This window comes from Astyanax mexicanus, chromosome 8, assembly GCF_023375975.1.
Source record: "Astyanax mexicanus isolate ESR-SI-001 chromosome 8, AstMex3_surface, whole genome shotgun sequence".
NCBI classification, from domain to species: domain Eukaryota; kingdom Metazoa; phylum Chordata; class Actinopteri; order Characiformes; family Acestrorhamphidae; genus Astyanax; species Astyanax mexicanus.
The window spans coordinates 43,704,183-43,722,141 of NC_064415.1; the positions used below are offsets into that span (position 1 = coordinate 43,704,183).

Here is a 17,959-nt window from a genome sequence, read left to right on the forward strand (position 1 = left end):
TCCTCTATAAGATATTTTTAAGTTATTTAGATCCATTTTAGTAAAGAAATAAAAATCTAAAATGTATATTTTATTATTTCACGAGTTTACTTGCTGTGAGAACAAACTTAATTGACAATGGTCAGCGCAAAACATTTTGTTGTAGCATATTGCCAAATTTACTATGAAATTTTGAAATAATGCAAAAAAAACCCAGCCACATTCATATTATGTCAAAATGGAGATGTAAGGTTTGGTGTGAAAACAGAGATATACTTACACAGCGAGGTCAGGACCTCCATGACCCTCTAGTTTACCATTCCTTCAGGCTTCAGTTCACCCAAGCTATTAGATTCCAATTCTTCTTGTTTGGTGAGTGAGTATGTGGAATGTGATGACACAGCACTTTGGGAAAGCTGGTCATGAGCATATTTCCAGATGGTGCTGACGATGACTACGGACTAAGTATGAGCCCAGTTAAGTTTAACTCTCTAATGGAAATGGTGCACCAGTTTCACAGACGATGGGTGGGTAATTGAACGTTTTACAAATGAAAAACAGACAGCACAATTACTGAGTACAATAATAACAAAACATTTTTATCCTGATCATAAGAACCTACATGTCAACACACGCGCACACGTACGCAAACACACGTACAAAACTGGCTAGGCTTTATACTAGATATTGTGACATTTTGAGAGCACACTGATAGATATATCTCTAGAAAACACAAAAAGGACTATTTAGCTCAGTGACAGACTCAGAGAGGGGGCATCTTATTGGACAGAAAGAAGCAGGATGGTTGTTTCAACTAATTATTAGCCATTTTGAACCATTTTGCAATGGTGTTATGAACGAGACACCTAGACTTCTACAGACTGGAACTGTAAAATATTTAGTGACAAATCCAAGTTCTGTTTGGGATCCAGCAATGGTTGGCCCCATGGTAAGCACATCAATCCACATTTCACTCGAAACTGTAATCAGTTACATATACTATCCTTACAATCACACAAGTTATATTTGATTCCAACAACTCATTCCAGGAGCATTTTTTGCAATAAGTGTATTTTAAAGTGGAAATGAAAAATATCTGTTTGTGATTAACTGTGATTAAAATATCTAATTTTTATGTAATGGGTGTACATGGGTGTAAAAAATGTAAGTACTCCACTGTAATGTTTTCAGTTCTTCTGTTTACTGTGACAAACATGGCACACAGGCACATAGAAAAAACACTCCCACAACTAATAAAAAAAATAAAATACTTCTGGGCATAAAACTATATTTTTAACAGGTAAAGAGAATAATGTAGGCCACTGCATGTGCATTAAAGATTACAGTATCCATATGCAAAACTCCAAAATTTATTGTAACTGCTTGACAAATGATAAGTGAGATGGATCATAATTAAATACAGAACATCAAAATTAAATACAGAACATTAAATTTAAATATGGAACACAAAATACAAAACCACAGTCTTCATAGTCACATCATGCGCATAAATTAATAACTGTGAAGCCGTATTATGTCTGAAAACACACTGATCAGATTAGATTAAAATGGTATTGTAGATCTGTTTTTTATCATAAATATGAATCTGAAATATGGCTGCTAAAAATAACAGCACACAAATTTGAGTTTTTGCAGGTTTATCACATCACTCGACACATCAAACACAGAGGAGAACCACAGAGAGGAGTGCTGATGACCCACAGGCCTCACAGATGTCCTTTGATCCCTCCCTCTGGACACCCGGCGGACGTGAGGAGCAGGTCATGCAGGGAATGAAAGACTTCTCTCCAACACTGTTCTTAGTCTTTCCTGAGTCAGCTGTTCCAACAGAACCATTTGTGACAACAGCATTAGACACACTGGTTTAAAAATGATCTTAGATCATCGTTCCCAATTAATCCCCTTTGTAAAAATCCAGTGCAATGCAGTTTGTACGGATGTGCTTAAAAAAATTCCACAGTGGACGAAAATGGAAGATGACAAAGGATCAGACAGTCCTGTAGTTCCTCTACAGAATACTTGGACAGAGTGCATTCCCAGTGTGTAGATAATAAAGACTAATTTATTCTTCTGCATCAAGCCAATGCGTTACCCTACGCTGCTGTTCTGGTTTATATATTAGAGCATTCATGTGTTGAAGCTGTGAAAGCCGGAACGCGTGTTTGGCGAACACAAGGCTCAGTGGACCAATCACAGCAGCAGCTATGGTGTTGAGTATGTGAGTACACGTAGGTTATGGTGTAGGGTACGCCTAGGTTCAACACAGAAATATAAATTGGCTTTAACACAGGTCACTACTTAGACAGAGGGTCTTCTTTAGTGTTTGTGCTCTGTTTCTCTTCCCTCTTCTTCAGCTCCTTTAGTCCTTCTTCAATCTGCTCCACTGCCTCAGCATCGCCAGCTGCCTGCGCCAGCGTCAGAGCCTCTTTATACAGCTTAACAGACTCCTCAAACGCACCTGATGACACGACAAACACAACATCTCCTAATGAAAGGCATATAACATTAATCTACCATCAAACACAGCATAGTCCAGCTCTCTCTCTACAGGAGAAATGTATAAATAACAGCTTACATTACAACTCCAGCCAGGGTTAGCAGCAGGCTACTGGCCGATAATACTAACCTCTGAATGGCAAAAGAGCTATCACTTAGCATGGTTAGCGACTAATGCTAATATTGCTTCAGTCTCTGTGCTGAAGAAATAAACTGACTGGTAAAATTCATACACTGACGATTTTTGGGAGAATTAAAGGATTTTATGTGCGCCTTATAGTACAGAAAATAAGGTAGTAAATAGTGTGGCTATGGTGTGGTCTAGGCCACCACAAGCTCCACTGATCATCTTACCTGGCAGACTAAGTGTTATGGCATTATCACTATACCAATCAACAAAAAACCTTCAACATTAATAACTGAACTCACTCTCTCATTTGCATTTCCTTTTAATTGGCATTTGTAAATAATAACAGTGTAAATAATCCCAGGTGATAAACTCTTTGTCGTCAGAATGCTTCATAATTCAGAAGATAAATGGTCTATCACCTTTGTGCATAAGAATTCCTGCCATGTTTCCCAGCAGTATGTGTTGTTCAGGGTGTCCCGCTGCCTGGCCCAGATCCACAGCCTTCTGCACCTGAGCCAAAGCCTCATCATGCTTCCCTTGCAGGTCCAACACTGTGGCCAAATCACTCATCAGGACCAGCGTCTGGAACACAAACACACATTAGGTCATAGGACAGCTATTGGCAACTGTGCTAACAATGTTTTTATTTTTTATTCTTTCCATGTAAATGAATACTGAAATCATTCAGAATATGATGGAACACATAAGGAATCATGTAGTGACGTAAAAGTGTTAAACAGTTTTATCATAAAGTTGTGATGGTTTTTGCGACTGCACTTGAGAATACTTGCAAAGTTTTTGAAATTTTCTATGTTTTTCAAGTAATGTTTTATTCTTTACTTAGTTAAGGAGTTCTTGTCATAATCTGGATTAGAACATTACACAAATAGAGCTCTTCACTGTATACCAACTTCCATACCTGTTCACAACTTTACAACTACATTAAGAGTAAAAGCAAGAAAAACAAGTCATTAACTCTTGACAAGTTCAGCACAGCTGTTAACTGAAAGCCATTCCATGTGAATCTACCTCATAAGAAATAAAGACCAAGAGTAAATGCCAAGATGTGCACAGCTGTCCTAGAGGACAAAATGCACTTTACACTTTTTGCTTACTAAAGTATTACATATATTTTTCTTCATGGTTTTACAATCTACAATCCAAAACATTTTATAATAACAATTTTCAATTTAAGATGTGTCCAGAGTTTTGACTGGTACTGTGCATCAGCATCAAGAACTGATCGTTTACTTGCTGACTAATATGTATATCCTTGACAGGAGCCACTGTAAAAACTTAATTTCAAACCAGTGGTTTTAATGTCATGGATGACCAGTGGTGAAATGAGTCAATAGACAAACATAAATACATCCAAATGTAATGAATGAATTAATTAATGCATTAATATCCTCATTATTCTCATATAAAGTTAAGAACAGTGTTGGTATAAGAGGTCAGCAGTGGCTGAAGGTCTGTCAGTCTCTGTACCTGAGGATGGCTCTCCCCCTGTTCCTCCTGGCAGATCTGCAGAGCAAGCCGGTAGTCCCTGCACGCTCCAGCCAGACGGTGTGAAGCTGCCAAGTATCGTGCCCTGGCGTCCAGAGTGAGCCCCAACAGCAGCCGAGTGTCCTTCCGTTCCTCTTCTGCAGCAACCAGACAAAACACACTGAGTAAGGAGTTCCTCTACCCCAATCCTCAATGCTCTAATATCTCATACAGATGTCAATAAACTGTACTTAAAATAAATAAAGGCTTTAATGTTTCTTTTATTCACAAAAGTAAATATGACATAAAACATTGTCAGATTTTGTCAGAAGTTGTCAGAAGTCCTAAAAATTCCAAAAGTAGATAAAGAGAACCCAGTTAAACAAATTAGACAAACTATTATACTTGATATATATATATATATATATATATATATATATATATATATATATATATATTTAGGAACATCCAATATTACATATTTGTGAATGACAAAATGTGAACCTCTAGGATTAGCAGTTAGCTTAAAGATGAAATTAGAGTCAGGTGTTTTCAATCAATTGGGATTAGGGCTGCCACAAACGATTATTTTTATAGTCGACTAATCACCGATTATTTTTTATGATTAGTCGACTAATCGGATCATACGTTAATTGAATATAAAACACAGTTTATCACAATAGAATGCAGCTGCTATTATACAACCAACATTAGATTTCAGCTATATGCTAACTAAAAATAAAAACAATTAAAATCATAGTTCATTAAACCTTTAATGAAATATGCAGCTTGTTGTAACAGACAATTATTTTACTGTTTAGCATAAAGTGTAAACAACTGTGTAAAATAAGGATAAGGCACTGGCATTTATGAAACATCTCAACCGTGAGGTTGTTTGAACTATTATGAAAAAAAAAGTATATTAATAAAAAATGCCTCTCTGTCCAGATATTGTGTACATTACCGTACACAGGGCAGCGGTCTGCACAGATCTGATTGGCAGAGGAGAGCGTTTGGTGATTTTACACCACACATGACTGATCTGTGAGTTTACTGCACCGAAAAGCACTGAAAACAGAAGCCACTGTCAGAATGAAATCCTTCTCTGTAGTTTATCGGTTTGGGACGGCATTTGTGACAACGTCTGGGTCCGGATCCGGATCGCGGTCCGCCTATTAGTGACCTCTGTTTTAAAGCTATCAAGATGAGTAAGTTAAGTACTAAGTTAACGCTCTGTTTACGCTAATTTTAGCAGCTAAATAGCAATTTAGCTTCTTCGTCATTTAATCAGCCACAACATGCCTCCTTTTCAGGTGCTCGTGCATCGCGGTTGTGCTGCCGAGGAAGGCAAGTTCTTCATTGCAGATATTGCATTGCACGCGTTTCACTTTTATTTTCTTGGTGATCCCACACTTTTGAGTTCTGTAGCGGGGTAGCCATGAAACCAGAGCCTGTCTGTAGAGGGTTTTCCATCCACCAAGTTTTTGCACATTTTCAAAATGCGCATGAAAAAAGCTGGATGGAAAAAGTCAAAAATTCGAAAAAAGCCCCAAATATCGCAAAACGATTTTTACGCTAGGAGGGGGTGGAAAAGTTAGAATATCGCATCGCCAAAATTCGGAAAAACTGGATGGAAAAGGGTTTTTCGCATAAAAAATGACGTATCAGAGCAAAAACAGAATCAAACCTCTCCATGCTTGTTTGGCGTCCTCTCCCACGTTATCTAAAGGTTATTCACATAACTGTAGTGAATGGAAACACGGCTTAATTCGCATTTTTTTCTGCCGAAATTTGGAAATTGCGCATTCTTTTTTCGAAAGGTTTGGATGGAAACCAGACTTGTATAATGTCCTGAGATGTCGTCCACTACCTACCCCGGTTTCCACTACTGCGCATGTGAGTCCAGGACAGAAAGGCAGTCGCAGCAGTTTGGAGAGAAAAACAAAGAAAAAAAAAAAACGACTAATCGACTTTTAAATTAGTCGTCGACTATTTTAATAGTCGACATAATCGTGACTAGTCGACTAATCATGGCAGCCCTAATTGGGATGACAATTGTGGACGTGCATTATTAACAATGAAAAGAGATTCTCATCAGGCTGGAAAATGTTACAAAATCTTTTCTAAAGATTCATGACTCCACCAATCAACAGTTAGACAGATTGTGTACAAATGGAGGAAATTTAAGACCACTGTTACCCCCCTCAAGGAGTTGATGTTGTGACCAACATCACCAAAATCACTTAAAGAGCATGAAGTGTAATAGCCGCAAGGTCAAAAAGGACCCCAAGGTAACCTCAAAGCAACTTAGCACACAAGTGGTTCTACCAAAGAATATTTCTAGAATAAAAGTTAATGTTAATGGCCAAGTCAAATCCAATGGAAATGTTGTGGAAGGACCTGAAGAAAGCAGTTAATATGAAGGAACCCACCAACATCCCAGACTATATTCTATTCTATTCTGTACACCAGATACTCACAAATATGAAATATTGGATAATTTTCTCCAAGAAATAAATTTTGTATATTTTGTATAATATTCATTTCTCATTTGTTTAACTGGGTTCTTTAACTAATTTTAAGGTTATATATGCAGAAATATAGAACATTATAATGGATTCACAAACTTTAAAGCACTACTGTATTAACTATAATTGTAATTATTTGAAATCTAGAGAAGCACACGGCTGGGTTCTGTTACCTGATAGAGCATCAGGGGGAAGTTCCTTATGCTTTTCTATCTTGGCCTCCAGTGACTCTGTGCAGAACTGGAAGCCGTGCTCTGCCAACTCGTTCCTATTAAAAACAACACAGTGCTGCCCCTTACAGGTAAAACCACAGAATTTCACCTTATTTTACCCACAACAATTTCTATTAATCTGTTCATTATATCTGAAAGATGGCTACCAAATAACAGCAGTAGTAATATGCTTGTACAGGTATATTTTTGCACAAGAAACAGAAGGGAAAAAAACATACTTATTCTGTGTGGCGTAGATGCTGGCCAGCTTCAGAGACATTTCAATAACAGCATTATCATCCTGTTCAACAAAAAAAATATATAAATAAAGAATTAAAATTCATGTATTAAATCACAAAAGTATAGACAAGCTTTGTTTTTTTTGCAAAACTTGAATGTTTACTTTACACAGGTTAAAAACATATGTACATTACATAAGAGTATATTACATTACATTTAAGGGCCGCTTTTAAGCAAAGCGACTTATAAATGGGAGGAGAACAGTCTGGATTGCTTTGGGAGCAACATAAGCTTTTAGGAGGCACCAATCAAAATGTTGCCATGGAAACACGGCTGTCCACTAGCACAGATGTTTTTTTAAATTTATGTATAAATTTATATAAAAACAGCCTTAACAGAGTGTGTATATATCTCACTGGTTTAGTTACAGCTTATACCTGCAGGGTTAGGTGTAAATATTTAGTACCTACTAGCTCCTACATATATACTAGTTTGTGTGATGCAACCCGTTTTGATTTAGTAATGTGTAAACCTTAATTAAGTAAACACTTACATTAAAACTAGCCTATGTTTGAGCCTGGTCACTTCATGTGACTAGTAATTGAACTGTATCCTGGTGAGATTTTCACCACATGCGTTTATACACGTCTAATCCACACTACAGGATAATCAGGATGATTCTGACTCAGTGGTCTTGATGTTTAAAATATATGACTTAGTATATATGTAGTGTGGGGTGGATGCTCATTCTCCGAGATGCAGCACTGAAATCATGCCTTGAACACTGTTAACCAATGAGAGCAGAGCTGAGCCCAACTTTTTAGATACAGTCAGCAGATGCACACTGCAGTGTGAGTCTGAGGAGAACACACATATGTACATAATGTAAACAAGCACTAATACACTACAATAAAACACACTCGTATTGTTAAATAAATGTGATATCTCTGATCCAGAAGTCTAAATATTTAGTACCAATATTCTCACTAACCAACTATATTGAAGTTTACATGAACTCTAAATAGTAACTTTCAACATGCTTCCATTTTTGCTGAAGCTATTCACCTGAATATATTAGATCTATGTTACTGTATAGTAATTTTTATAAATAATTTACAAGCAGTCTGATCAGAGGAAGATGGTCCCCCTTGGTTTCTCCCAAGATTTCTTCCTCCTTCTCAGAGGGAGGTTTTTTCCTGCCACTGTTACTCACTGGGGTTTCTAAGTTCTCTGTTTCGTGTTTTTTTTCTATAAAGCTGCTTTGCGACAACATCAGCAGGAATAGTGCTATATAAATAAATTAGATTTGCTCTGATTTAAATGGAGCATAGCTTTCTTAGAGCCACAACCTGCACCATTGCACTGCCAGTACCTACAATTAATATTGGGCTTCATTACTATAAAGTTTGGAAATAGTTTACACTTCAATATACACTATAAATATTACTTTTTGGCTTAATTATTATAACAGATTTGTTATTACTGCACAGAAAAAGGTCTTCATATACAAATGAGTGGTATCTGCATTTGTTTCTTCCTATTGGAATTACTGTGTGATGAAGCAGTTTGTTTTTAAGGTTCAGAGCTGGCAGTCAGCACTCTTTCACATGCATAATCTGGAAGTATAAATTGTGTAGAGTGGGGTTTGAAGATTAACCGTGATTAAAGACAGAAAATCAGTAAAAAAAAAAAAAAGGCATGGTCCTTTATGCATGGTCCTGCTGTACGAATTCATGTATGCTTTTATAATGTGGCAATTTAAACACTCAGTACTTAAGGGAAAGGTATACAACAAATTATAGTGCCATGAAATTGACTGGAAAATGCATGGAGCTGGAACAAGTGGTTGGCTGTTGCTGTAGATGTCCCTTGTGACAACTTTCAGAATGCAACTTGTGCTTGCAACTTCATTTTAACTTAATTTAGATACACAGTGCAATGAAATTATGTTTCTCTGGAACCAACACAGTAAAATATGGGACAAACTGTGCAATATACACAACAAAGTGCAAATGCGCGACAAATTGTGCAACACAGAAATAAACACTCTACAATAAATACAGCAGACATGAGACAGTTTTAACAGACAGGACAGTGCAGTACCAATACGGTATAACATAAAGGTGAGGATAAGGTGCAGATAAGGTGCAAATTGGTTATACACAATCTGTTATTGAGGTAGAGTATATATATATATATATATATATATATATATATATATATATATATATATATATATATATATATATATATAGTGGAATTTAGAATTGGCAGCAAATAGTGCTATGAAATACATAGTGACATTTCTAATTGTAATTCTATGTACAGGGGTTGGACAATGAAACTTAAACACCTGTCATTTTAGTGTGGGAGGTTTAATGGCTAAATTGGAGCAGCTTGGTGGCCAGTCTTCACATTACACCAGTAAGAGCAAAGTGTGAAGGTTCAATCAGCAGGGTAAGAGCACAGTTTTGCTCAAAGTATTGCAATGCACACAACATTATGGGTGACATACCAGAGTTCAAAAGAGGACAAATTGTTGGTGTGCACGTATTGCTGGAGCATCTGTGACCAAGACAGCAAGTCTTTGTGATGCATCAAGAGCCACGTTATCCAGGGTAATGTCAGAATACCAACATGAAGGACCAACCACATCCAACAGGATTAACTGTGGACGCAAGAAGAAGCTGTCTGAAAGGGATGTTTGGGTGCTAACCTGGATTGTATCCAAAAAAAAACTAAAACCACAGCTGCCCAAATCACGGCAGAATTCAATGTGCACCTTGACTCTCCTGTTTCCACCAGAACTGTCGTCGGGGTCTAAAACCAGGTGTTTCATTGTTCAACCCATGTAGTTTTAAATGTGTCTGCATTCACATCCTCTGAAAAGACTTGTTAGTTAAATCAAGTTCGTGAGAATGGAAAGAAATAGATGTGCAGGATTTGATAAGCACTAGTTTAATAAATGACTAGTATCTATATACGTTATAATCTTCATTTCAATAGAGATAACGGAGCTTGAAACATCTTCCTACCTGTGGCGTTCCTCCGGACAGCAAGAAGCTCATGGCTGCTTTGAACAGTTTCTCGGCCTGCAGAGGGTGACAAGAGCACATGGGTAACACCTGTTTCTACCTGGAGGTCAAAAGTGCAACAAAGGTTTCTGTGGCAGTGAATGAGGGCAGGCAGTGACGACAATCCCACCCCCACACTTGTACTCACGTTATCCAGCTGGCCTCGGATGAAAGCCAGGTTGGCCATCTGTAGAAAGAGGCACTGAGATTATTACATAAAATCTTAGTGTATTCTAGTAATAATTTCTGTTTAAAATGGTCACAGGTTAATACCAGGCTGTAGGTGTAGATGATGGCATCATTGTTGTGGCTCTGGTGGGCGAGTCGAACTGCTTTGTGCAAAAAAACATTAGCAGCTTCTAGCTCCCCAGTCATCATGCTGTACTGTGAAGCACACAAACAAACACAGACCATGTTACTCGTCCTGATGTGCTGGATACTTTATGTGGGACACATTTCCTCAGAAAACGAGATGAGTCTTTGGATAAATGCTGGGCTTTGTCCCGCCCATCGGACGCTCAGCGTCTCTGGGGGTCTATGGAGCAGTGGGCTGGCCTCGGCCGGCCCGGACGCTCAGCTTCTGCATGATGATTGGATGATCTGTCTGAGGCGGAGTCCCTTTTTGATTGACAGCGAAATGAGCGAATCAGCGATCTTTTAGTGTAAAAATCCGTGATGGGAGCATTTTCATTCTGTTCTGAGTTGCACCGGAGACTTTCCTAATCCTTATAGCGGCATTTTCTTTATTAAAAACGACTAGCGACAAATCGAGCTTCTATTTCTGGTGCTTTTCTGTAGCTGCGTTTGTGACTTTTGTTACTCTTTCTGACTTATATCACTCTTTCTGACTTCTATCACTCTTTTCTATCGCAGTTTCTGTTCAGCGGGTGCTGCTCAGCCCCTCCACCGTCACAAGGCACTCACAGACGGACACATTTCACACTAGCCTCGCGCCGTTGCATGCTGCACATAATGTCAGACAGTTTTAATGTTGTGGACGGATTTGGAGAAGCCATTTGACAGTCTTCCTTACAAAGAAAAACTGAGTTAAACAGGAGGGCAGATCAACTAATTTAAATTAATAAAGGGATTATTTAAGGAAATTAAAACTGTCCAAAAAGGAAATAAATTTACTTGCATTTTTTCCTTTACCAACTTTAAAGATTTTGCGTAATGTTTTTTTTAACTGATTATTTTATGTTTATTCATGATATAAACATAAAATGGGTACCTTTTTGTTGTTTAGTAAAAAAACTTAAAAATAATGCTTTTTGTTTACAAAAAAAATCTCAGGGAGAGTAGAATTTACGTATAAATAAAACTACATATGTTAAGATGTAGGCCGAAATTGAGCTTCCCCTGCTTGAAAGACCAGCATCCGCCACTGATATATATATATAGCTAGTGCTGGGCGATAAAACGATATCGATAGTTATCGAGGAAACTATATATCGCGATAAGTCGGGGCGAGAAATTCGATAAACTAAATTTTCTATTTCCCGTTTAAGTAGCGTTGTGAAAAGGCGCAGCACGAGATCAGGCAGCACGCTGAACTGCTGCTCAGCCCAGTACAACCCCTCCCCTCCCCTCTCCACCATCCCCCTCCGCCCCACCCCCCGAGCCCCTCCACTCTGAACTCCTCACATAGCGGCTCCTTCTCTCCCATTTACTGGATAAACTTCATTTATACTATTCAGCGGCGCTACACTGGAAAACTCACCTTTTAAATATGAGGCATGCGTCTCCAAGATATTTAGAGAGGTGAGCTTGTTCAGATTTCTGAAGGCAGGTAAACGCTGCTCTGTTTGCTGCTAGTTAGATTAGCTTGTCTCCAGTTTAAAGTTAGCGATGTTTAGGTGTAAAAGGGATCTGTGCAATCTGTCATCATTAGCTAAGATGCTTTCACTGCTTTTTACATTCTAATAAACTAATGGGTAACGCACGTTAGCCGTGTTAATCCACGTTTCGTGTAAATTAAGGTTAACTTCAGCACGAGTGAGGGGTTAGTATATAAACACACAGAAAGGAAGCACTTTCCATCTTTTTTCCTAACTCTCACTGTTTCTGTTAGAAAACCCTGAGGGCAGCATTCTCCTCTGTCTTTGTGTTTTATAGTTTTTAACAGATAGAGAGTCTGTTATGCTGGATATTTTACTAAATACAGAAGATTATATAATCTGTCTAGCTGTATTTGAACTGAGCTAAACATTGCTGTTACTGAACTGGAGTTTTAAATACACTTAAGTAATGTAAGTCTAGTCTACTGAAAGCCAGTAATGTTAGTATAAATCTGTACTGCAGTAGAAGTGGATCATTTCAGAAACTTGACTTTATTCCTCCCACCTCCATTATAGGCCACTTTTTTTTTTAAATATTTAAATGTTAGCTTAATTTAAATGAAAAAAAAACTAAAGGCTCTTATTTAAAAAAAAAACATAAGCAGTAAATTATCTAAAATTACAACAAATAGAAAATAGAAAAACAGTAAAACATATGTAATACATACTTTTTATATGACCAAAATTAAACTAGACTGAAATCTGACTAAAACTAATAATATCCGATAGACTAAAATGTAACTAAAACTATTATACATTTTAGTGAAAAGACTAAGACTGTATCAAAATCACCTGTCAAAATGAACACTGTGATATACTCTTGTATTTTGCTTTATGTAGTTGCCTGCATTCAGGGAGGGGAATGATCTTTTGATTAAATATAATTTTATAAAAATAAATAAAGTGTTATTGCAATTTAAATTAAACAGACATATAATGTAAAGGGTCTTACATATTTTTTAGTTTATATATTTGTCCCCTTTTTAAAATTAATTTAAAAGCTGTACCCACCTGGCAAGATGTTAACATCCTAGTGTCTGTCCACAAGGCTCTGAGCCTGCTAGTGATTTTGTCCATAACTCCCTTATTCTGTCACTTCTGAGTAAAAATAGAAACCTTTAAGTGTAACAGAAAGTGATTTGATTTATATCGTGATACATATCGATATCGGCTGATATGAAAAACTATATCGTAATAAGATTTTTTTCCATATCGCCCAGCCCTATATATAGCTATTGTAACTGTAGACTTGGTTGTCTCCCTGGCCTCATACTCCATCATTCTTGTCTCTCTGCCTCTCGCTGTAGAAAGAAACTTATATGCTATTTTTTCTTTTTCTTTATCTCTCAAGAATCAAGAATTTAGCTGATATATTTCTGCTCATAACATTATGGTGGATTGCAAAGAGATCTTTTGTTTTAAACATGCTTCTTCTAAACTATAAGGTACAAATTGCAGCGTAAATTATGACATTTGTGAAATATTACCTCACTAATACATACAGTACAATAATGTCCAGTCATAATACAGGAAAAAAGTGAATAGACCTATGTTGCTATTTTGAGACTATGAGTGCTTACAATAACTTTCTCTATTAAACTGAAATAAAGACTCTGTGATAGAGCTTTTGTATTGTCAATAAATTACCTTTGCTTTTTTTAGCAGTAGAATAATCTCATCCTCAGTCTTCTGCGCCTCAGTTCTCTCATCTGTGCTTCCAAATATTGAGAATGCTGAAAACAAACATAATGCGTTTTGACATTGTAATAACACAGTGGAGAAACTGTCAAAGTGTCCACAGTCTGTCACAATAAAGAATGTACCAGTAAACAAAAGATAATAAGAGTAATGAGAGAGATGGTTTGGCTGAGAATCAAACTTGACAATTTCCCTTTTTCTTCAAATGCAATCTCTCAACGATGGCATGTTTTGCTTTGCACTGGAGCTACGATACGAGGCCAGTGCAACTAAAAGCAATAAAGCCTCAAGACCTTACCCTATAAAAAAACAACATAGGACACTGGCATGCTGACTAGCATTATATTATCCAATTAAGGCTAGATAACACACACTTATTGGCAAAAACAAATAACACACCCCAGATTGCTGCAAAATCTGGCATGCAGTTAGCTCTCAGACAGACGTGTAAGTGATTATATGTGTGACTGATTAATGTACATCTATATATAAAAAAAATTATAGGTACGTTTTTTGAGGAAAATATACATTGTTGCTTTATTCTATAAACAACATTTCTCCCAAATTCCAAATATATCCAAAATTTGTGTCATTTAAAGCATTTATTTGCAGAAAGGAGAAATGGCTGAAAATGATGCAAAGCTTTCCGACCTCAAATAATTCAAAGAAAAAAAAAATCCTATTCATACAGTTTTAAAACTTCAGAATCAATATTTGGTGGAAAATATTTGGTTTCTAATCAAAGTTTTTATGCATCTTGGCGTGTTCTCCTTCACCAGTCATACACACTGCTTTTGGATAACTTTATGCCGCTCCTGGTGCGAAAATTTAAACAGTTCAGTTTGGTTTTATGGCTTGTGATCATCCATCTTCCTCTTGATTAAATTTCAGAGGTTTTCAATGTGGCAAAATTAAAGAAACCAATGTGGTAAAATTAAAGAAACTCATTTTAAATGGTCTCTTATTTTTTTCCAGAGCTAAAACTCACTAAAACACATTTCACAAGTTGACAGACTTTGAGAGGGGTCATCATTGGACTGACAGGTTGATGTAGGATGGTTAATTTGACCAATTGTCCGCCATCTAGGTCATCTGTCAGCCAGACTGCCTTTATTTGCAGTGGTGTCATCAATGTAAAACCTCAATTGCAACTGACTGGAACTTAGTATATGACAAGATTTGGTTAGAGTATGGAGGCCTTGTGGGGGTGCTTCAGTTCTGCCTTTGCTGTGGAAAGACATGCATCCTTAAGTTCCATACAAACCTCAGTAAAGAAATAAGGGACACTAACAGCCCGGTCATTCACTTAGTTTTCAGGACATCCTGTGGACACATGTGTTGCCTCTAATGGCAGGACCATTCCAACTGCCGTTTTTAGCATGATAACCCTAATCCACATATAGAAAGAGTTGCCCGCCTGGTTGGCCCACCTGGTCACTAGATTTAATGCCAATCCAGCATTTATGGGACAAGCTGTGAAGTCTACTGTATCTTTGGCAGCTTACAAGTGTACATGCTCTACAGATTCAACTGCAATACAGTATATTTGACACTAGTACACATTTCTTTTGTTTTCGCTTTTTTTTCATACTGATATTTTTCTTATTATTAAACAAATTAGACAGCCAGACATCAGACAACCTATAAAAAACTATAAACTATAAAAAAACAACACTTTTTAATTGTATTTTATTTAAGGGAAAACTATCCAAACCAATCTAGCCCTTGATTGTGCCACCTTTGGCAGCAACAACTGCAATCAAGCTTTACCAATAACTGGGAACGAGTCTTTCATATCTCTTTGGGGTAATTTTGGTCCACTGTTCTTTGCAGAATTGTTGTAATTCAGCCTCATAGGAGGGTTTTTAAACATAAACTGCCTGTTTAAGATCATGCCACAGCATCTCAATCAGACTTTGACTAGGCCACTCCAAAACCTTCATTTTGTTTTATTTAAGCCATTCTGAGGTGGACAGAGATTTGTGTGCCGGACATTCTTCTTCAGGATTGTCAAGTAAACAACAGAATTTTTGATTCCATCCATTAAAACAACTTGTCCAGATGCAGACCACCACAATTCCAGCACCATGTTTTAAGTTCAGTTTAATATTCTTTTTCTGAAATTATTGCTTAATTTTACAGCAGATGTGACAGGACACACACCTTCCAGTTCAAGATCAAGATGTTTTTTGGTAAATGTGAGATGGGTTGTTGTTATTTTTTGGTCAGCAGTGTTTTTTGTCTTATTATTTTTAAATTATTAAGGCAAACGAGACCTGCAGATCTTTAAATGTTGTTCTGGGTTCTTTTGGGACCTCCTGGATGAGTTTTCTATGCCCTTTTGAAATAATTTCGGTCAGCCAGCCACTCCAGTTTTGTATGTTTTTTTTTTCCATTAGTGAATAATAGCTCTCACTGTGGTCCACTGGAGTCCCAAAATCTTAGAAATGACTTTGTAGATAGACTGATAGATGATCAATGACTTTGTTTTTTCATCTGTTTTTTTATTTTTTTTATTTCTTCAGATGGCGGCATAATGTGTTGCTTTTTGAGATATTTTAGCTGCTTCATGTTGTCAGACAAGCTCGATTTAAGTGATTTCTTGATTATACAGGTTTGGCATTTATAAGGGGTGGATGGGGTTAATGAAATTTAACTCAGCTTTTCAAAAGGTGTGATGAATCACAGTTAATTCATGGAGGGACAAGCCCTTTTTCACAAAAGGCAAGATTGTTTTGGATAGTTTTTACCCCTTAATAAATAAAATCGCCATTTAAAAAGCCCTTTTTATTTACTCCGGTTATATTTTTCTGATATTGAAGTTAGTTTGATAATCTAAAAAAAATTAAAAACGAAAGAAATCTGTAAGTGTTTTTTATCTGGTGTAAAAAAATACTTTTTACACCACTGTACCTTTGGGAAAACGTGCTGCAGGATACCTCTAGTGGCATATGAAACTGAAATTAGAGGTGTCACCCAACAGAGCCTCCTTCTAATTTACCTTTCCTCTCAGCACTGAATTTTATCAGTGCTACAGCTAAATTGAACTCTTTTTAAAAGTGTATTTTCTGCTTTTACAGATCTGTTCCAAGTCTTTAACCATTCAAACGCTTTTATTAACAGGTTTTACGTTCCATTTTACCAGTTCTGACCTTATTTCTAGAACAAAATGTTAAATAAAATTATTGTTGTGTCATTTTTGTTACATCAGGATTTTAACATTAAAATATTTACAGTAATGTTTTCACAATAAGAACAAAACAAGAATGAGCTGAACTGATTACATTTTGAATTTGGTATTAATATTCAGAAATGGGTCTGGGCTCTTATGGGTTAATAGATGGGCTATTACTTTAACAAATCTGCAGTTGCTTTGCTTGAACAGGGGACAGCGTGTTCTACACACAGCCAATCTAGGTCTTTGGGACATCTCCTACACCTGTGAGATGACATAATAATAATACACATTGAGACCTCCATGCCAGTCCCCCAGCACTCTCAGTACAGTACAGTACAGTACAGTACAGTACAGTACAGTACAGTACAGCAGCTGTCACAGCTGCGCCTCCGCCAGCCTGTACTCACCCAGCGCGCTCCACAGCGCGGCCCCGCGCCGGTACCCGCTGCCCCCGGTCCCGCTCTGCTCGGACGGGCACGCCGCGCTTCTGCAGCGCCTGGACGACCTTCGCCCCGGAGAACCGCGCAGCGGCGGCAGCGGTGAGAGGAGCCGCGCGGGCTGCAGCGCAAAGCGAGCTTCACCCGGAGACAGAGCACCCAGCCCCCTCACTCCCCTCACCCCCACACCGACCAGCGACCCCGCGCACACCCGCCGCGCCACGAACAGCCCACAGCCGGCGGCCAGCGCCATGTTTCCTCTCTGATCCTGTACTGATGCGGACTGTGCAGTCACGTGACACAGCCCTACATCTATTTACAGGGTCTATTTACAAGTTATATATATATATATTATATTATATTATTTTATATTATCTGTTTGGTCTATAGAGATGCATGCTGTCCTCTGAAATATTATGATTATTATGTGTACAACATGTTTATGTTTTAATTCTGACTAAAATCTTTTTTAAATAGAGAAGAATCATGACACCTCAACATTTATCGAGTTATCTGGATTTTAGGAGCAATAGCTTTTTTGTAGTATTTCAGATATTGCTTATTGTTCAATTTGAGCCTCAGTGAAGATACGAAATCTGGAGACTTTTATTTTGATAGCCGAGTGTTCATCACACGTAACACA

General features: G+C 37.5%; 1 protein-coding gene across 1 annotated transcript; it reads right to left on the reverse strand.

Annotated features, from left to right (window-relative positions):
• Positions 1 to 1,158: 1,158 nt before the first annotated feature.
• Positions 1,159 to 17,503, reverse strand: ttc19 (tetratricopeptide repeat domain 19). Its single transcript, XM_022685663.2, has 10 exons — positions 17,287 to 17,503; positions 13,651 to 13,736; positions 10,439 to 10,549; positions 10,314 to 10,352; positions 10,127 to 10,183; positions 7,091 to 7,152; positions 6,813 to 6,907; positions 4,115 to 4,269; positions 3,046 to 3,208; positions 1,159 to 2,458 (listed from the first exon to the last, which is right to left on the reverse strand). The coding sequence occupies exons 3-10, from the start codon at positions 10,541 to 10,543 to the stop codon at positions 2,295 to 2,297; spliced, it is 840 nt and encodes a 279-aa protein (XP_022541384.1). The 5' UTR covers positions 10,544 to 10,549; positions 13,651 to 13,736; positions 17,287 to 17,503; the 3' UTR covers positions 1,159 to 2,294.
• Positions 17,504 to 17,959: the final 456 nt, after the last annotated feature.

Bases quoted from the DNA above. Each gene is read 5' to 3' on its own strand.
- ttc19 (XM_022685663.2), bottom strand. From the start codon at position 10,543: ATGATGACTGGGGAGCTAGAAGCTGCTAATGTTTTTTTGCACAAAGCA. The intron at 7,153-10,126 runs GTAGGAAGATGT...TTTGTTGAACAG, and splicing joins TGTCCGGAGGAACGCCACAG to GATGATAATGCTGTTATTGA. The intron at 2,459-3,045 runs GTGATAGACCAT...TCGTGTCATCAG, and splicing joins AGGAATTCTTATGCACAAAG to GTGCGTTTGAGGAGTCTGTT.